This window comes from Haliotis rufescens, unplaced genomic scaffold (assembly GCF_023055435.1).
Source record: "Haliotis rufescens isolate VD_foot unplaced genomic scaffold, xgHalRufe1.0.p SCAF_3, whole genome shotgun sequence".
Classification (NCBI taxonomy): Eukaryota; Metazoa; Mollusca; class Gastropoda; order Lepetellida; family Haliotidae; genus Haliotis; species Haliotis rufescens.
The window spans coordinates 63,001,389-63,023,780 of NW_025964001.1; the positions used below are offsets into that span (position 1 = coordinate 63,001,389).

Sequence of the window (22,392 nt, forward strand, 5' to 3'; positions counted from 1 at the left end):
TGTCTTATCATTACTGCAGCTGATCCGATTATCTTAGTCTGTTTAGAGATTAACAGCCGGGGTCACGAAAGGCCATAGCGCACCTGCTTGACCAATGACAGGAAGCCTAACAAACCGGGAAGGGCAGCGCTACCTCCAGTGTTGGATCGCATGTCACTTGAAGTCGTGATCGATCGCGACGTGGATATGTTTATTGACAAAAGGGTTAAACTTGAAACCCGGACACGTTGACAGAACCTAACTCTCTGTGGCATGTACAGACGATTGAAGATGGCGACCGAGAGTGGAAGTAAGACTGAGGTAAGAACTCGACCATTCGATTTGTTGACAGCCAGAGCCTCGACACGGCTGACACGTTATTATTGTGGTGACAGGTGCTTGGAGTGGCACATATATATATCTAGAGTAAGATTGATATTGATTTCGACCCAAACCCGTATTTCGGTGAATTGAAATTTAATATTTAATGCAACAAGGCGAATACCAACACTGTGGATGTAGGCCGCAAGTTGTATATTATTATGAAATTGTGTGAATTTATTAATAGAAAGTCTACTGAAAGTGATTTCGAGCATTTTAGCTTCACTTTCAGTAGACTTTCTATAGTCTTTAATACTATTCATAATTGTTTGCTTTTGACGAAACCTTTTTTGTTTTTTTGTATTATATTTCAATTAGATTCTATTTCTCTCATCTAAGGATGAACAGCTTTGGTCTAAAAGTTAGTATTGGCTTATTTCCAGTTATCGGTCTTTGTCCACAATATAAGATAGCTGCGCAATAATTCATAAAGAACAGTGAAGAACGAAATGTGGTATTTTTCACGATTAAACATTTTTCCACCATGACGTCATTTCTGGAGGGCAGTCAGGTAGCCTAGTGGTTAAGGCGTTCGCTCGTCACGCCGAAGACCTGGGTTCGATTCCCGACATGGGTACAATGTGTGAAGCCCATTTCTGGTGTCCCCCGTCGTAATATTGCTAAAAGCGGCGTAAAACCATACTCACTCACTCAATCATTTCTGGAGATTCGAACATGTGCTTGTAACTTGATACACTGTATATATGGTGACATTATTTTTGAGAGAGGAGTGTCTAGTGAGTTGTTCCCCATAGACGTAGCTGGGTAACGCAGATAAATATGATGGCTGAACGATCGCATCTCAAAGCTGGAGAGGCCCCTCATGGTTTATTCTCCCTGCAGTGTATTATTTTACTCCCACTCGTCATTTATTTCTTAATTAATTGCTGATGTAGCGCATGTGTGGTTATGGGAAGGTGTCTCTTAATAGTAATCTATTTGAAGGGATTGTCAAGTGGGGTTCAGATAACACTGAGAGCTAACCAGGAAGTCATCTTTCATGCCAGTCATTATTAGTAAAGATAAAACGAATTATGACCAGGATCAAAGGTCTATATGTGAGCTTATCCATCTGTTATATTTGTTCATGGTGTTAACATATTTAAGTTTACAAATGTAGTTTTTTTTTTAATTTATAAAAAGTCAGTTTGTGAAAAATGTGTAAGAAGTCGTGAAATTTGAACATTGATAGGATCTATAGTATAATGATAGGTTAAGATATATTCATGCCAGTCGTGAGAGACAATAAATATACCGTATTCGACGCAATATGCGCCCCTTTCTAATAAACCCCTCAGGGATATTTGCTAATATATTGGTGAGTGAACAATACCAATTAGCACCCCTTCCGATTGATCAATGTACACAAGACCTATTAATGCGCATATAATATGCACTCGTGTGTTATATGCACCTTCATTATGGGGAATTAAATTCTGGAAAAATATATTTGTTGTACATAAACAATTCAGGCTGCCATGAAATTTATCTTTCAGCTCTGTTTTTTTCACCAAAATGATATTCTAATAAGAGCCCACTATTTCTAATTTTGAGAGCGCCCTGGGTGCTTTTTATGTAGTGAATAAGGTGAAGAAATATAAGGCTTTTATCTAGCATGTCTACATTTACTGTATTTTTAAATGAAATCTCTAGGTATATTTGGATGGTGTATCGATAGTCTATTGGTTAAATTATGTGTTCGTCATGCCAAGGGACCGCCTCTGTGGTCTAATGGTAGAATGTCCGCCCGGAGAGCGGATTTGGTCCGGGGTTCGATCCCCAGCCGCGTGATACCAAAAGATGTTAAAAGATGGTACTTGTTGTTACCCTGTCTGGCGCTCAGCATTAAGGGGCTAAAACAAGGACTGGTCGGCTCGGAGTCAGTATACTGTGTCTGAGTGGGGTATTCATGTTAAACTGCGGCATGGTATCTCAGTGTGCTAGCACTATAAATCAGCATCAGTCCGGACTTGTACAAGCAGCCATACACGTGCATGCACGTCACTATATAAGTGCAATAATCTTGGACGCGACATTAAACCCCATTTCACCTCACCTCGTCATGCCAAGGGCCCAGGTTCAATTCGTCTCATGGGCACAATATGTGAAGCCCATTTCTTGTTATCCCAGCCTTGATATCGCTGGAATATTGCAAAGAGCAGTGTAGAATCATACTCACTCACTCTGCCTACATTTGCTTACAGAAAACTGATGCACATTATGACATTGCACCTGTAGTGAAAATGTTAGTTTTGCCAATTACTCAGTCATTTTTGCATGTATCGTTAAGAAATTTACGATGCAGTAAGTACCACAAAGTCTTGTTAATCCGACACTTGTTATTCCGACGATCGGCTTTAATGCGAGACTAATGATAGGAACCAGTTATATCACTGCTATTTAGACCCGTTAATCCCATAGTTTGCACTCCGACCCTGATATACTTATTTTGCAATGGATTGCTGAAATCACCCTTTAATTAGTCTCATTATATCCGACACAGGGATCATTTTACTCAGTAGTCATCTGACCGCTAGTACACAGCTGGTGTGTGCCCAATGTGCCTACATCCCAAAGTGTCTACACTTTTATCGAAACAATTTATAAGGGGTGAAACGATACAGCAAGGTCACGGTACGATACGTATCTTGATACATACATAACGATACAATACTTATTGCGAAACACGTATTTACGTCAAATTGCTAGAAACTTCTTGACTATAAATATTTCAGAGCATGTTCTAAAGGAAAAGCTAGCTGTAGACACATGTTTCGTAGCTGCTATTTTTAGTTGTGATTTTTTTTAAATTTTATTTTTAAACGCCACACTCAGCAATATTCCAGCTATATGACAGCTGTCTTAAATAATCGAGTCTGGACCAGACAATACAGTGATTGATATCACGAACATCAATCCACGCAATTGGGATACGATGACATGCATCAACCAAGTCAGCAAGCCTGACCACCCGATCTCTTTAGTCGCCTCTTATGACAAGCATAGTTGCCTTTTATGGCAAACATGGGGTGCTGTTTTAGTAATGAACTTGAAATGCTAACTTCAACACATTTGCCATATTTGACTGACAAAATTGCTTGGGGGTCATTAAACGAGTAGTAAGTGATATATTTTAGAAAGTGTGCCATCTTGTATGAATACAGAAGAAAATGTATCATGTATCGTATCATCTCATGAAAACTTACGATGCACCAATGTATCACTTCAAGCATACAATGTATGGTGCAGTGGTTGTGTATTCATGTACCAATATGTATTGACTTACCCGCAGAATATGAACTTTTCCAGTGTATTTTAACCCCCAATGTGCTTAAACATTAAACAGTTTCAATATATTCCGCTTTTTATTCAAAAGATGTACAGTGATCACCTCACATGTTGGTTCTATTCTCCAGTGTATTTACTGATATCGATCTATTCAGCATTAGTCTGCCTTGGTGTCTTTCTTACCCATGTTCCTTCTTTGATGTATACACAGCTAGGTAGAAGATTAACAATGTTTGTTTGTTTGTTGTTAATTGACACACTCAGCTATATGGCAGCGGTCTGTGAATAATCGAGTCTGGGTCAGACAATCCAGTGATTGATATCATGAGCATCAATCCACGCAATTGGGATACGATGACATGCATCAACCAAGTCAGCAAGTCTGACCACCCGATCCCGTTAGTCGCCTCGTACGACAAGCATAGTCGCCTTTTACGGCAAGCAGGGTTGCTGAAGACCTATTATACCCTGGATTGGAGTATTCTAACTTCTTCCACATCCAGGTCATGTTCGCAACTATAGGTCTGGCAATGTGTTCTTGCTAAAATATGGTTGACCACTACATTATGTTGAAGTTTGCATTAAAAACCTGGAATTTGAGAGCATTTGACATAAAAATTTAACCATACATTTTTTTAGTGGTTTTGCATTGAAAGAATTAGTCATCTTCCCGAGGCAAGTGTGTTAACTGACTGTAAAAGTCCAGTTTCCACCCTTGCCGAACTAGGCTGGAATTTCCAGGCTGGATCATAGCATCACCAGTGGCTATAACCAGTTATGTCCCTTCCATGTCCCTCCTGTTGACCAATCAGATTCCACCGCTCATATCACTTGCATTTGCTTCAAACAAAATGGTGGTACAAGTCAAGATGATCTGATCAATAATCAAAATCTATGTTGTGATAAAACGGGTCTTACCCCGCTAAGTATATCAAATCTCGTGAGCGCCTTGATTAAGAACATGAAAACATTTCCATAATATCTGTCCAAGCCCAGTTGGCGGTACACATGCTTTGCAAATCCTACAATTGACCGAAATCGGCACGTTGATGTCCATGTTGTTTACATATCAGACATCTAATTTGTTACGTGATTTTGATTGGACTATGCATAGACTTATTTGTCAAGCCAACATGTAACTCCATTATCCCAGCCTAGTTTGGCAAGGGTGGAAATTGGACTTTTATAGTCACTTAACTCTCAGGAATCAGTTCACCCCAACTATTTAATGAAACATGCTTCCAACACATAGTTAAGCAAATCTCATTATAAAGTTTGTTTCCTTTTTTTTGAATGTAGAATAATTTATGTGGATGCATGGTCAATTTGAAACTTGTAAGGACTACCTCATGACAGCCTAAAATTTTTTGAACCAGTGACTGACCTTCACCTACTGAGCACCACTGGCAGATATACCATGTTCACTGTTCGGGGACTTGAGGGGCAGATGTTTTTTCAGGGTCATTGGAAAAGGCAACTTTACTAATAATCAGAAAGATAACATGTTTCACAAAGGTTTGAGAAAATGGCTTAAAAATCATGGTTGCTGAAGGAAAACATATTACAATGAGGTTTTTGCAGCAGCGTAACTTAAAAAGGGGAAGGGCAGGATAAAAGTTATCTTGTCCGCATCACAAATATTGGTGAACATATCTTAAACATTTTGACAGGAAGTAAATAGCTGAGCTCGCTCATTGCAGACCAGAAATAAGGCTGTGTAGGCTGTAGCCTTATTTATATTGGGAAATTCAGGACCTTTGTGGATTAGCAGTATTAACTGGAATTAAACAAGAATGTATAGATGTTTGTTCTACTGAAGTCTAACAGAATGAATCCCTAATTGATAATCTTTTTCACACACACTATGTAGGCCTTAGGAGACCAATTGTGTTGACTGCCTGGTCGTTATGGAAATATACTAATGAATCATTGAAAGACATGGTGGTCACATTCATAAACTGAAGCTGGTGATGCGGTTCATTATTTGTTGAATCGAGGTCTGTTACGAAAGTGTTGTGTACAAAATGGAAGATAATATTGTGGTGGTAAGTATGAATTTCAGTGAATTGATGAAGCAGATAATGAGTTGGATAGTCTTGTTTTGTATGTTAATGTCACTTTACTGTACACAGCTAGTGTTCATGTGTTGGTCGTGTTATGCTTCGCCTGTGCTTTTATATCGTTTAGTGTTAATGTTGGCATGGTATGGATGGTTTGGGGAGTCGGCATTGGGTTTAATAATTAAATATCGGTTTAAACATGCCCTGACACGAAGTGGAAGAGAGATATAGGAATGGGTGCTTTCTGTCTGTCACATTCATTTCCAGAGCAGAACTAAAAAAAGATCTAGATATTTTAACCAAATTTTGCACATAGGAAGGTCAAGTTGTGAACTGTGCCCTTTGATAGTTTGGGATTTTTGAAATTTTTTCGAGTTTCCATGGTAGCAACTTTACTGAAAATGGTGGTGGTGCGTGCTACTTTCCGGGGCAGATTTTGAAAACTGTACAATATTCTTCACCAAACTTGGCACATAGATAGGCCTAGTGGTAAACTGGTACCTTTTGATAGTTTGGGATTTTTGAAAATTTATTTTTCGAGTTTCCATAGCAACAACTTTGTTGGTAGTTTTCGTTTCCGGAGCAGATCTTGAACACCCTACAACATGTACAATATTTCTTGTACATAACCAAAAATGTCATATTGGCGGGGGATATGAGTATTTTATGCTTGTTATTACTTATTTTTTCATGACTGATTAACAAGTGCTTTTCTTTTCCTTCAGAACGGCCTTGTGGATGGGCAAGAATGCTATCAGTATGACCCCGAGATTCTGAAACTGATCGATTTTTCTGAGTCTCCCGCCCAGTACAAGCCTCCAGTCTCCCCGGCTCATCCTGGGGACAATCTGGTGATGCGGCCCCTGTGTTTAGCAGACTACGATAAAGGTGAGGACAGAGAACCCTTGTAGACCGGACACTTCACATTCCAGCAACGTCACATGCATAATGCTTGATTTATCCTGGTCATGATTATTGGAATAAAAGACTAACGAAATTAGTCTACACTTGGGCTTTGGGCCAGTTGCTTTAGTATCAGTCTGCTTTATGAGAGGAGAGTTCTGATTGGTTTATCTCTGAGGCTACGATCGCAGATTGTACTGTCTTGAACAATCAGTGGCTCTCTCTGACAGTTTCCTTGGGGCAGGTATGGAAATGGAAAAAGGTACACCACAGGGTGTAGGTTGGCTGGTTGGGTATAGAAGGCCTTGTGGACAGTTGCATGTACATCATGAGGTTACCTAGGGTCTATATTCCTGTATGTGTGTCCTGCCCCCGTGTCTTAGCACATATTTATTACTGCAGTACTGTAGTAGTATAAACCTACATCACTGACCGCCCCCGTGGTCTAGTGGATAGAGCGTCTGCCCAGACAGCCTCTGTGGTCTAGTGGATAGAGCGTATGCCCGGACCGCCTCTGTGGTCTAGTGGATAGAGCGTCTGTCCAGACCGCCTCTGTGGTCTAGTGGATAGAGCGTTTGCCCGGACTGCCTCCATGGTCTAGTGGATAGAGTGTCTGCCCAGACTGCCTCTGTGGTCTAGTGGATAGAGTGTCTGCCCAGACTGCCTCCATGGTCTAGTGGATAGAGTGTCTGCCCAGACTGCCTCTGTGGTCTAGTGGATAGAGCGTCTGCCCAGACTGCCTCTGTGGTCTAGTGGATAGAGCGTCTGCCCAGACTGCCTCTGTGGTCTAGTGGATAGAGCGTCTGCCCAGACTGCCTCTGTGGTCTAGTGGATAGAGCATCTGCCCAAACTGCCTCTGTGGTCTAGTGGATAGAGCATCTCCCCGGAGAGAGGAGATCGGTGGTTAAGTCGCTAAGATAGGTGGTTAAGTCCCTGTGTCATACCAAAAGATGGTACTTGTTACCCTGCCTGGCGTTCAGCATTAAGAGGATACAACAAGAACTGGTCGGCTGGAATCAGTGCCCATGTTAAACTGTGGCATGGTATCTCGGTGGGCTAGCACTATAAAACAGGCACAAGTCCCGACAAGACCAAGCAGGCAAGCACACACACATGTATACACAGCACTTTATAAGTGCAATGACCCGTGAAGATTCCAGGGTAGAATAGGTCTTCAGCAACCCATGCTTGCCGTAAAAGCTGACTATGCTGGTCATAAGAGGCAGCTAACAGGATCGGGTGGTCAGGCTCTCTGACTTGGTTGATACATGTCATCGATCCCAATTGCATGGATCGATGGTCATGATATCAATCACTCGATTATTTACGGACCGCCGTCATATAGCTGGAATATTGCTGAGTGCGGCGTTAAACAACAAACAAACCAACCAACTATAAGTGCAATAATCTTGAATGTGACATTAAGCCCAATTTCTCCTAATCTCATCTCATATCATTTAATTAATTATGGTACAGTGAACTAGTTAATGATGGTAGTCTTGGAAACAATATTGAAAGGAGAGTTAAACTTAACTCACTCACTCTCATTAATGTGATAAGATGCTCTCAGTATGATGTGATTTAGGACTTTTGTGTGCATTCATTGATGTTTTAAGACTTCTTGAAGATCTAGGGTTAAGAAATTCTGAACATTTCAAACAGGAACTTAGATGACCTACTTTGAAACATGTCTACCTTTCTACAAGCCAATTATGTAATAGATCTCCAGCTATTGGTGTGAGTTGGGTGATGTCACAGTGTATATGTTCCGGTTGAATTGTGGGGTAGGCTGCTTAAGACTATCCTCCTTGTGAAGACAATACCCTCACCCCTGCACCATGTGTAGCATTGGCTCAATGGCTAGACACTTGATAGCCTAGATCCTTGTATATCTAGCCTCCTGCATTGGAGTGAGGCCCTAGTTTCCTAACACCACTAAGCCTGGATGGTTTGTAATGGACTTTCCAAACAATTTTCACATTCCCCCAAAACAGAAATGTGTTGCTTGATATACAACTATGGCTGCATATTGGAGTGCTGTCACACATTTTTTAGTTACTCAGTAAAACATGCTTTAAAAACCGTGTACCACATCACAAAAGACTATAAATTCCACTTTTTCAGAATTTTATTAGACTTTGGTACTTCTTGGCTTAAATTATAGCCTATTTGGGTTAAGAAAGTCCCATTGGTGTGGTATCTGCAGTGTATTTTCTGACAGGTGGAAAGAATTTTGGCAGGGGTCAAATTTCATGACCTTTTGACCTCTGGTGGCCTATATAATTGCCCAATATTACATGCCAACATATAGAGCATCAGGCTACCAACATTTTGAGAGGTCATACTTCACTATGTTAGTATTGCTTGTATTCCACTCTCTAGCTTCCCCTATCCCGAAATCTGGTCCCTCCGATTTGACTCAGGTGGCTGCGTTTATGTGGCGAATACTACCTCTTAGAGGTGAGTCCCGTATTGCTTTCAAAGTTTTATTTTCATCTTTGGTTATATGACTTTCAAAAAATCATAATGATATTTTGACACCCCAGGTTGTACCAATATCTGGTCTGGATAATGGACTATATAGCATATGATAGTGTCAAATGTCAGAAGAGCTGATATGTATAGAAACTGATTTTGTTTAGTCAAATTACATTTTAATGAGATCTCTGTATAACATGTAAGCAGCTACTTAAAACAATCTTCTTAATGTTCACCTTGCTTTAAAAATTCTTCAATTCCCTCACAGATGTTTTTAAATGTTTGTGCCCAAACATAGTGTGAAACATCAAAGGCTGGTGTTTTCCTTCAGAGTAAAAGTTAAGTGTGGTAAAAAGTATAACTGTGCATGTAGGTGGCATTGCATCCCGGAATACCGAGGTCGCCGGGCGGCCATGTGTAAACACGAGAGTTTACCCACGGATTTACGTCACTCGTAGCCCTTCATCAAACACCCATTTGTGTTTGCAGAAACCTCTGTTTTATACATGACTGTATTTTTCAATGGGGTTTTCATTCATAAGTTAACTAATGACTTGCAGTAAACAGAGACCGTCAATCAGTAAGACGTAGTGTGTCGTATTGCAGCTGCTGTTCTGGTAGAGTGATTTATGTGAATAGGCCACTTGTATTGTGCTGTATGTGGAACATGAACTATGTGTGTTGGACGTGATTTAGAAAACAATTATTACGACCCTTTATAACAAGCTCAAGTACAGTTGGCTTTGTAAGATTTCATTTTGAATTTGTGAAATTTCGGATACCAGTGGCTGTAAAAATAAGACAAAAATATTATGCACAAAACGTACATAATACACTTTGTGTGTTGTGACAGCATGTTGATGGTTAAGTTTGAAAACACTTATTGGTATTATTCATATTTAATTATTGTGTTTTATTTTGTTAAATTACAACCATTGGTAGGGATCCAGCTTAGGCCACACTTTATTTATTTATTTATTTATTTATTTATTTATTTATTTATTTATTTATTTATTTATTTATTTATTTATTTATTTATTTATTTATTTATTTATTTATTTATTTATTTATTTATTTATTTGAAAGTCAGTCTGCTGTGGAGTTAAAACTGCAGGTGGCCTCTTGACTCACTGATAGTGATGAAGACATGGAATTTATATATTAATGTTTTATTGTATAAGAGGGTCTTTATTACTAGCAGGATACATTATAGAAATAGATATTTTCATGTTTAATTTTTTTCTGGACCAGCCACTTTTCAGCATTAAAAATTAAAATTAAAATTAAAAATTCAATTAAAAATGTGTGGCCTTTCCATTACTGGCCCTAACAGTGATAACATACAAGGACAACCCCTTAAAAATGTAAAATTCTACTGCAAACTGAGGCTAGCAGGCTAGTTTAGTGCCCAGTTACATTCCAGCAATGGAAAGATAGATTTATTTTGTTAAATGTCAAACATAAAACAGTACATGCATATTGAAAAACGTGTCTCCAGCATTTCCCTAAGCAGCTGTCTCAGATGGCTAGAGGTCTGAAAATCATCAGTTGAAAAGGATCAGTGGTCATGCTGCCTTGCTGTTATAAACCCTGTCCACATCACTTGTATCCATGACAGTGATGGTGACTGCAGCATCCAGAATGAGTCTCTCACCAGGTGAGCTATAGTCTCCTGTGGCTGTGCACATTAGCCTGTGGGTTATTGAGGGTCACACTGCACAGGGTATTGTCACAAGTCCTGTGTATTTGACATGTTGTCAATAATGTCAGTTACATGCAGAGACATTTTGGGGTCCAATCAGCAGTTGGCTGAAGCTGGGAGAGCTATGTAAACATTTTATCTTTGACCTCAAAATCCCCCTTTAATCCCTGTGGAGATTCTGGGTTAAAAAAGATCCCAACTTATGGTGGTAATGAAGCAGGTGCTCGGCTGGGTGTCCTTGTTGATTGTGTGCCATTGTACACCATCAGCATAGATTGTTGTGTTATGTTGGTTGTAAGAGGCGAAATGAAGCAGGTGCTCGGCTGGGTGTCCTGGTTGATTGTGTGCCACTGTACACCATCAGCATAGATTGTTGTGTTATGTTGGTTGTAATAGGCTGTATCCAGGCTGTATTATTTACAGAACACCGTCATATAGCTGGAATAGTGACTACTTCGGCATTAAGTAACAAAGATAAAAAACAATACCCCTTTGAACTTAATTTTTGAAATCAAAGCGGCTTCCCCGCGAATCTGGGCAGACCTGTGGTCGATAGCACGAGCATAGAGTAACAACGTGGGCCAATTTTGTGTAGCACTGCCTGGAGAGACTAATTTTATCAAACCCTGTTAGTTTTCCAGAGGTTTTCTATTATGAAAGCTTTTTGCATTTCTGTGAATTGAAATTAAAGTCAATTTATAAGACCCCTCACACACGTTTCCAGACCTCAGTCAGTCAGCTTACACTTTTGAATAGTGTTGTAAATCTGCATTAATTGAACCTGTTGTCAATGTACTACTCGGGGCAATTTAGGACATGTACTTTGACACATAGTTGAACATGGCTCATGATTTAGGGAGGTCTACCTTAGCTCATGATATCTGCAGGGTCACACTTGTCTGTGTGCTGGTGAGAAAAGGAACCATTTGATAATGTTGGTCAAACCCCCTCTGGGGGAGAACAGATCCCTGGTATATCACCCTTGTCATAAGAGCCCACTAAGCGGATCCGACTCGGTGACATATCTGACTGTGTGTAATCGTATCCTGATCAGGTGGGTCATGCTTTCAGTCGCTGGTTACCCTGGTTACCCTAGTTTATTAGCCAAGTGGGTTTTCGTATTGTTATTATCATATACAGTTAAGTCCCGTTAATCTGACATGGTCGGTTGCAGATAATTATGTCAGATTTACGAGTATATTGGATAAACGAAATTAAGGGTGCATCCCCTGTTGGCCTACGTCCCATATGGCCTAAAGAAACAGAAATGACCTTTCCCATTTAGCCTACCACAGATTATTTTAAACAACCTACACCCCTATTGACAATAATGGTTTGGTTTGAGCTTACTTAGCTCCTGTTATTTCACACAGGTTCTTCTGTGAAGTTGGTTAATGTAACTATCTCACAATTGGTTGGTTGGTTGGTTTGTTGTTTTACGCCGCACTCAGCAATATTCCAGCTATATGACGGCCGTCTGTAAATAATCGAGTCTGGACCAGACAATCCAGTGATTAATATCATGAGCATCGATCCACGCAATTGGGATCGATGACATGCATCAACCAAGTCAGCGAGCCTGAACCACCCGATCCCATTAGTCGCCTTTTACGACAAGCATAGTCACCTTTTACAGCAAGTATGGGTTGCTGAAGACCTATTCTACCCCGGAATCTTCACGGGTCTCACAATTAATTAATCCTTTTCTTATGTTCATAAGGATTGTGTATAACTGGCTTCTTTGCCTGTTGTGTATTTAGTCAATAGGATTAACTATTATTGATTTTATTTCTTTTATCACATACCATTGTATACGGGTAATGATAACGAAGTTAATTTAATAAAAAAACATTTTTCTTAGTATTCATAGTATAAAAGTACTAACGGTTATCTTAGGACTTAGGACTTAGGACTAGTGCGACTCTACAAGCAGAGTGCCGACATCAAGCAGTGGGTGAGACGAGCTGCTGCTCTGCCTCTTTTGCCTCCCGCTGATGTTCAGGACGTATGGTTCGAAGCTATTGAGGCTTTAGAACAGGCTAAGGTTGAGAGTCCTGCATTTCAACTGTTCAATGATTATGTCCTGTCAAACTGGGTTGGGGATGATGCTAGATTTGGTGTTGAAATCTGGAGTCACCATGACAATGTTGGTCCAAGAACTGATAATCATCTGGAAGGTTGGCACAGCCACTTGAATGCCAAGATGAACTCTGCCCATCCAACAATGTTCGGCTTCCTGGATGTCTTGAAATCACTTGAAGCTAGGGGCGGTCGGGTAGCCTAGTGGTTAAAGCGTTCGCTCGTCACGCCGAAGACCCGGGTTCGATTCCCGACATGGGTACATTGTGTGAAGCCCATTTCTGGTGTCCCCGCCGTGATATTGCTGAAATATTGCTAAAAGCGGGGTAAAACCATGCTCACTCACTCACTTGAAGCTAGCCACACCAGACATCCAGCCCAGCTGGCCCATGGTGCCAAGCCTCCATCGCGGAAGAGAAAATATGTGTACCTCGATGGTCAGCTGCCCAGACTCCGAGACAGACACCAGCAAGGAGAAATATCTTTCTTGGCATTAGCAGATGCAGTAGGAATCCTTATTATATTACATTAAAAAGATTCTGTTAGCTTGTATTTCTCTGTTGTTGGACTGGTTCATTTTCATCACTCTGGGGGAGACAGGTAATTAGTGAGTGATCAACCAACCGATTACTTACCGTTATTAAATCCTCTAAAAGCGTAGGCCAAATGGGAAGTAGGCCAATGGGGAGGAGTATTTTCGTTTGTGATAGAAAATCGGACAACTACATGATAGATAACAATACAAACACGTTGTTATAAACAAATGAAAAATGAAATATTCATATTGTTACATTGTTAGCCGAATATGTATTCTAATCATGAAAACTCAAAAGCTTAACTCAAAACTATGGTTACGAGCTGTACGACTGAAAAAAAAGAGAAAAAGAAATATTCATATTGTTATGTTACATTGTTAGAGGAATGTGTTTTCTAATCATGCAACCTCGAAGGCTCAACACAAAACTACTGTTACTGGCTGATTCAAAATACTTTTAGAAGCATAGTTTTGAATGGAAGTCGCTGGTTTGAAACTAGTGCTGCAATGCTTAAGAAAGCTGCTTTCTTAGTGGCTAATGTTGACTCCGTGTTAGTAATTTCATTGGTCAGTCAAATTTGGCGAAAGGTCGTTCTGACATGACCTGTAATGGGATGTCCTCAGCGGTAGTGAGAACTTGTGTCTGATTTTAATGAGATTAAGGCAATCTAAGCATGTGATTAATATTGGTTTGTTTATTAAAAGCTTAATTGTTTATTGTTAAGCAAGTTTATCTCCACTGCCGTTGTAATATGCATCTACCAGCCAACTCGTCTCCAAACATGGGCTGTGTACTCGCGGGCAGATGACCACGGAGTACGCTGATCACTGTGTCGGATTAATGAGACTGATTAATGAGTGATTTCGGTAATTTGTTGCAAATTTGGTGTGTCGGAGTCGGAGTGCGAGACTGTCGGATTACCGTGTCTAAATAGCACTGATTTAATAAGTTCCCATTATTAGTGTTGGATAAAGCCAATTGTCAGACTAACGAGTGTCAGATTAATGAGATTTGACTGTATAAGGAATAATCATTGTATTATGCGAGCCTTTGATGAACATTATAATCTAATATTTGATATTTACATACAAAAACACACAAGGGTAATGACCTCTTTATCATATAATGTCATCGTGAAATAATCAAGTTAAGGATGTGCTACTATTCACTGTAGTAACTTTAGAAACCCTGTAGGAATATAATATGATACGATAGAGTGCAAAATGATTTGCAGCCATGATACCAAGTTTTTCGGATTGATTTACGACAGTGATAACACTAACTTATCTGATACTATTGTTTTACAAGATGCCATAGTATGGCTGACTGGCAATATATCCAGATTTATCAGTTGGCAATATTCCAGCTGTATGGACGCAGCTTGTAAGGAGCTGAGCCCTGGATATAGTGATGCTGTTGAGCTGCTGTTTATGGACTTATGTAAAACCACTGAAAAAGATTTTGTTGGATGGAAAGCATGCGAACTGTAAACCCAATCTTCAAACTTAAAGGGCAAGTTCACAAGGAAATGAACCTATTTTTCGTGTACTTTTTGCACATTAAAAGTGTTAACCTAGTATTGTCATAGACAAAAATATAAAAATATCACAATTAATTAACATATTTTTCGCATTAAAACGATTTATATTTTTCACATTTACCAAGTGTTCTATTTCCACAACAAAAACACCATGGCTTATGCCCCTTGCAATATGACGTCATTGGTGCCAATTGATAAACATTATGACGTCATCATGCTTTGTTAGAGCCGCTTCACGTGGTGTAGGTACAGGTGTGTGATTCTAGCGTCTCAGATGTCAGCCAGTCTAGTGTTATGCTGAGTCACCACTGCGCCGGAATGTGTCGTAGGCCATGTTGTTTTACCGCAAACTGGTAGTTGATATCTTTTGCGTTGAGAATAGACAGGGACCCAGTTGAATTGGCACCAATTACGTCATAATCTAAGGGGGATAACTCAGGCCTGTATAGCTCGAAAAACGAAGGCCTCATAACGGCATACCATTTTCACACTATTGTGAGCTTCCTACTTTCACTGTGAAAAAAATGAGTGTATATTTTCAAACACAGATACTAACTAATTCTAAAATTGCGTTTTGTTTAGAAAAAGATAGAAAATGATTTTTGTGTGTACACTTCCCCTTTAAGGAATTGAGATTTTTGTCAGACATTGAATTTGTTGACTAAAGGTTGATGAAGAGAATGATGATGCTGTTCACATGCATATATACCTTTAGCATGTTTAGTTCACTATTCATAGTAACAGAGGTTTGATCGACCCTTGCTCTGAACCAGGGGCAGTCTCTGTTTCTCCATACAGATACTATAAGGGTAACACTATTTGTCAGGGCACTATCATTTGCAGAAGCCTGTGGTCCTCCATCAACTGCCTGATGAAGGAGGGCAGTTGAAAAGACCAAGGGCTTCTGCAAATGATAATGCCCTGAAAAAGAGCGTTACCATTATTTTAGCTACCGGTAAAATGGATGAAATTTGATATCAAATAAAAAGAAACAACTATATCGGTTTTGAAACATTTACTGCAATCAACACACAACGAATGTCACTGACCTACTTTTACAAATATGGAAACGTCACAGACCAATTGAACATCAATATGACGTCACCAAACAATGGGCGTGATATTGGCCCGTTGTCAAGCAATATGAAGGCATTGTCAAGTTACAGTGGCCTGCTCATTTCTGATAACTTGCGGGCGGTTTCATGATAATTCTATCCATTTTAGCTGTAATATTATTATGGTGATGACCCACTATACAGTTCTTCTGTATCCCTAGATCCCAAATGCCATTGGTTGAAGTATGTATTATCACATAGAAAATAGTTAGACATGACTAATAACAATTCGATGAAGATATATGCCACTCAATTACAGTTGTGTGGACAAAGACCTAGTATAGACAATGGAGTGGGGATGAGTCAGTTCCTGGGTGAGGGGCAGTCAGGTAGCCTGGAGGTTAAAGCATTGGCTAGTCACGCCGAAGACCCGGGTTCGATTCCCGACATGGGTACAATGTGTGAATATATGTGCGCCATGATAATGCTGGAATTTTGCTAAAAGCGGCGTAAAGCCTTACTCACTCACTCAAATTTTAATGTTTTCATGAATAATGAATTCCCTTGTGTGAACATAGGTGCTCTATGACACTGACTATAGAGGGATATTTTAGGGCAATTTTGTTCATTACCACTGTGATATGAATACTCATCACAACATTATTTGTGTAAAACCTGTTTTGTATTTTGAACTCGCTATTCTTGGTCTTCCAGGTTTTCTACAGCTGCTGACACACCTGACCAAAGTTGGAGATATAAGCAGAGAAGAGTTTGAAGGTAGGAGGGTTTGTCTCAAGTCGGACATTTGTCATGTGGTTCGAGACCTGTGAAGATCCGGGGTAGAATAGGTCTTCAGCAACCCATGCTTGTCGTAAAAGGCGACTATGCTTGTCGTAATAGGCGACTCACGAGATCGGGTGGTCAGGCTCACTGACTTGGTTGATGCATGTCATCGATCCCAATTGTGTGGATCGATGTTCATGATGTGAATCACTGGATTGTCTGGTCCAGACACGATTATTTACAGACCGCTGTCATATAGCTGGAATATTGCTGAGTGCGGCGTAAAACAACAAACAAACAAACAAACCATGTGGTTCGTAGCACCCATTTACACCCATTTTGTTTAATGATATGATTATGGATGGCCATGACAACAACGTAAAACAGTACCTTTGTTTTATGAAATACTTATGGACATTGTCATGAGACCATATGCTCATCCATCCTCTGGTCATCAGTTCTTCAGACCATATGCTCATTCATCCACCATTCCATCGATCCATATGCTCAATAATCCATCAGTTCACCAGTCCATATACTCATCCATCCACTAGACCATTTGCTTATCCATCAGTTCATCCATAGGTCCTCCATTCATTATTCATCAATCAGTCCATCCATCTATCATTCATTCATCATCCATCCATAGATCTTTCAGTCATCATCCATCCATCCATCAGTCCATCCACAGGTCCATACACCTTTGAATCCACACCCATCCATACATCCCTCCATTCATCCATATCAGTATCTGTTAATTTATTCAACAAACTAACCTTCATTGTACTGATGTGGTCTGGCTGTGCTAGAGTAGATTCAGACCCTGGCCTGGTTGTGCTAGGGTAGATTCATACCCTGGCCTGGTTGTGCTAGAGTAGATTCAGACCCTGTTCTGGCTGTACTAGTGTAGATTCAGACCCTGTTCTGGCTGTGATAGTGTAGATTCAGACCCTGTTCTGGCTGTGCTAGTGTAGATTCAGACCCTGTTCTGGCTGTGCCAGGGTAGATTCAACAAACTAACCATTCTTGTACTCATGTGTTTTGCAGCCCGCTTCATGCAGATGAAGAAGTGTCCGGAGAACTACTACGTGACGGTGATAGAGAACACAGAATCTGGGCAGATCATCGCCTCCGCCACACTGGTGAAGGAAACCAAGTTTATACACCAAGCCTCTGCGGTGAGTTACCCAGGGTTCATAGAGTAGGATGTGTCCAGTGTGTGCCTGTCAGGAGGGTGGCTGCATTCATGTGGCTACGATCACTAAGATAGACTTGGACTCCCAGTTAATAATGTCCTCTGTATGTTTCAGAGGGGACGCGTGGAGGACGTTGTGGTCAGTGACCTCTATCGGGGGAAGCAGCTCGGAAAACTGTAAGTACTGATAGGTTTAGTGAGTTTATAGAGTCTGGCTATTAGTTTGATTCAGACCTTGTTCTGGCTGCATAGGGTAGATTCAGACCCTGTTCTGGCTGTGCTAGTGTAGATTCAGGCTATGGTCTGGCTGTGTTAGGGTAGATTCAGACCCTATTCTGGCTGTGTAGGGTAGATTCATCAGACCCTGGTCTGGCTGTGCTAGGGTAGATTCAGACCCTGCTCTGGCTGTGCTAGGGTAGATTCAGACCCTGCTCTGGCTGTGCTAGGGTAGATTCAGACCCTGTTCTGGCTGTGCCAGGGTAGATTCAGACCCTGTTCTGGCTGTGCCAGGGTAGATTCAGACCCTGGTCTGGCTGTGTAGGGTAGATTCAGACCCAGTTCTGGCTGTGCTGGGGTAGATTCAGACCCTGTTCTGGTTTACTGGGGTAGATTCAGACCCTGGTCTGGCTGTGTTAGGGTAGATTCAGACCCTATTCTGGCTGTGTAGGGTAGATTCATCAGACCCTGGTCTGGCTGTGCTAGGGTAGATTCAGACCCTGCTCTGGTTGTGCTAGGGTAGATTCAGACCCAGTTCTGGCTGTGCTAGGGTAAAATCAGACCCTGTTCTGGCTGTGCTAGGGTAGATTCAGACCCTGTTCTGGCTGTGCTGGGGTAGATTCAGACCCTGTTCTGGCTGTGCTGGGGTAGATTCAGACCCTGTTCTGGGTGTGCTAGGGTAGATTCAGACCCTGTTCTGGGTGTGCTGGGGTAGATTCAGACCCTGTTCTGGGTGTGCTAGGGTAGATTCAGACCCTGTTCTGGCTGTGCTGGGGTAGATTCAGACCCTGTTCTGGGTGTGCTAGGGTAGATTCAGACCCTGGTCTGGCTGTGCTTCGGTAGATTCAGACCCTGTTCTGGCTGCGCTAGGGTAGATTCAGACCCTGTGCTGGCTGCGCTAGGGTAGATTCAGACTCTGTTCTGGGTGTGCTAGGGTAGATTAAGACCCTGGCCTGGTTGTGCTAGAGTAGATTCAGACCCTGTTCTGGCTGCGCTAGGGTAGATTCAGACCCTGTTCTGGCTGCGCTAGGGTAGATTCAGGCTCTGGACTGGCTGCGCTAGGGTAGATTCAGACCCTGGTCTGGCTGTGCTAGTGTAAATTCAGGCTCTGGACTGGCTGTGCTGGGGTAGATTAAGACCCTGTTTGGCTGTGGTGGGGTAGATTCAGACCCTGGGCTGGCTGTGCTAGTGTAGATTCAGACCCTGGTCTGGCTGTGCTGGGGTAGATTCATTTGCTTCTTTCATACCAAACTCCATCTTGTTCACGGAGGCTAGGAGCTGATGCAGACAATAACAATGACAAAATGCATTAATAATAAAATATTCAGAAATACCCTCAATAATTTGTAATACAAGACAATGTAATAACAAGAATTTGATGAAAATTATGAATTTTATACGATCAACAACACAGTATCATTATTACACCATTTTGATTGATGATATGAAAGTCATTGTGGAAATATTGATATTTGATGATTCTGTACCATCTTATTCTTTTTCTTCTGCAGCCTTGTAGACAGCATGACCTTGTTGAGTGCCAAGGTCGGGTGTTACAAAGTGTCGTTAGAATGTCGAGACCCCCTCGTCAAGTTCTACTCACAGTTTGGCTTCAAGAAGGAAGAAAACCAGAATTACATGATGCAGAAGTGGTGGAATTGACCACTGCTTGGACTGCTTCGGCTAGGAAATATTTTGTTCTTGGGCTTGTTATGTTTTCAAAGCATGGAATACTGAAAGATCTGGTTAGTGTAAATCTGTTGGTAATTTGAATTGATTAATTGGTCAGTGTCAATTATCAGAATCTCAGGCCTGTTATCGTTCGCACAAAAAGTAAATTATGTTATATTTATTTTGTATGTTCAACATAACGAGAAAAAGTTATCCCCTAATTAAAATTACAAATCATTTACCAAATGATTTTGAAATTAATTTCCTGAGGATCAGATGATTGATTTTTATGTAAGCTTGTTATCATTAGAATAATGTTTTGTTAATGATGTCAGGGAAACTTATTTTTTTACTGTGAAGTCAAGAATGGCTGTTGTTCCCTTGTTAATAGCTGTATGAGTTTCAGACCCTGTTCTGGTTGTGCTAGAGTAGATTCAGACCCTGTTCTGGCTGCGCTAGGGTAGATTCAGACCCTGTTCTGGCTGCGCTAGGGTAAATTCAGGCTCTGGACTGGCTGTGCTGGGGTAGATTCATACCCTGGCCTGGTTGTGCTAGAGTAGATTCAGACCCTGTTCTGGTTGTGCTAGAGTAGAGGGAAACTTATTTTTTTACTGTGAAGTCAAGAATGACTGTTGTTCCCTTGTTAATAGCTGTATGAGTTTCATCTGTGATCACTTGAAGATCATCACAGCCAATATCAGTATTTCAAGGGACAAATAGCCCTTAAGCTTTGATGCTAGCAAGTGGTTAGGATGAAGTGAATGAATCACAATACAGTAGAACATGGATATAACTGTAGATATTTTAATTCAGTGGTTGTATCGGGCTGCAACACATAACATTACTACTCACAGAAACAATAGATTTGAGTTGGTTGTGAGTTGAGTGAAGGCAATCAGGAGTATTTTAACATGATTAGAGATTATATGATAGCAACCAACATTGATATTAAAACATCAACTCGTTTTAAAACGTTTATTGGTTTTCTGAGAGTTAAAAGGACACCACATTGCAATGCACTGGGTTCGAGATAATTTTTTAGCTATTGAGTATTTAATGCCATGTTATCATTTTCATTGGGTATTCAATACATTTTTACTCCCTTAAGCTAATGAGTAGACAGGTTTGAAATACTGTTTAAAGTTCCAAAATTTGATTATGGGATTTTTTTTTTGTTTAACGCCACACTGAGCAAGATGTCAGCTATATGACAGCGGTCTGTAAATAATCGAGTCTGAACCAGACAATCCAGTGATTGACATCATGAGCATCGATCCATGCAATTGGGATACGATGACATGCATCAACCAAAGCAGCAAGGCTGTCGCCTTTTACGACAAGCATAGTTGAATTTTACCGCAAGCATGGGTTGCTGATGGCCTAATCTACCACGGATCTTCATGGGTCTATGGAAATGTACACTGGCAACTATATAGCACAGAATCCGTGGTGTCATGAAAGGTGTTATCGCAAGTGACAACTGTAGATCCGTTTTTAGGTTGGCACAGAGATATTTGTTGATGAAATGACACGTTATTGTTTGAAGTTCAAGATTAAGATTATAAAGGATAAAATGCTTTATTTAAACCCAGAGTGAGGGTTCCATCCTACCAGGCTTCAGAAAACTTTGATAATCTGGCAACTCACTCTGGCTGTTTGATTCGTACATCCCTGTACGGGCCATATGGTCACACATTTCTGAATACAGGAAGGCACCTGGGGTGCCCAGATGACCACGACCCCTTCTACATAAATAGGGGCACTGGGGAAGGTCAGTGGTTAGAGTGTTTGATTATCTAGCCTGGAACCATCTTCCAGAGGCAAGGGAGTTAACTGACTATAAAAGTCCAGTTTCCACCCTTGCCGAACTAGGCTGGAATTCCTGGGCTCGACCGTAGCGCCACCAGTGGTTATTACGAGTTATGTTCCTTCTAAGCCTCCCCTATAGACCAATCAGATTCAACCTCTCGTATCACTTGCATTTGTTTCAAACAAAATGGTGGCGCCCTGTCAAAACGATCTGATTGATAATCAAGATCTATATTGTGATAAAACGGGTCTTACATAGCGAAGTGCATCAAATCACTTAAGCACCTTGATTAAAAACATGAAAAGACTTGGAAAATATCTGTTGAAAACGACTTGGCCGTGCACATGCTTTGCAAATCCTGCATTCGACAGAAATCTGCACGACATTTTACAAACCGGATTTCGATTTCGGTGCGCAATTTTGATTGGACTACGCATAGACTCGTTAGCCCAGCCAAAATGTAACTCCATAATACCAGCCTAGTTCGGCAAGGGTGGAAACTGGACTTTTATAGTCAGTTAACTCACTTGCCTCGGGAAGATGGCCTGGAACCTGAGTTTCAATGTTTGAATCCACTTCCTGGTGTCCCTAGCTGTGATGTTACTAGAATACTGCTTAAACTCAAACTCTGTTTACTTGTTGCAGCTCTAGGTGTTCTCTTGTCCATGTTGCCATGGTTACTGTATATATCTATCAATATTTATTTTGATATGAAT

At 40.8% G+C, this 22,392-nt stretch overlaps 1 protein-coding gene across 1 annotated transcript; it reads left to right on the forward strand.

Annotated features, from left to right (window-relative positions):
- Window positions 1-69: 69 nt before the first annotated feature.
- Window positions 70-21,117, forward strand: LOC124132367 (glucosamine 6-phosphate N-acetyltransferase-like). The gene is made up of 6 exons (XM_046496254.2): window positions 70-300; window positions 6,434-6,596; window positions 16,716-16,778; window positions 17,832-17,962; window positions 18,095-18,156; window positions 19,707-21,117. The coding sequence occupies exons 1-6, from the start codon at window positions 253-255 to the stop codon at window positions 19,855-19,857; spliced, it is 618 nt and encodes a 205-aa protein (XP_046352210.2). The 5' UTR covers window positions 70-252; the 3' UTR covers window positions 19,858-21,117.
- Window positions 21,118-22,392: the final 1,275 nt, after the last annotated feature.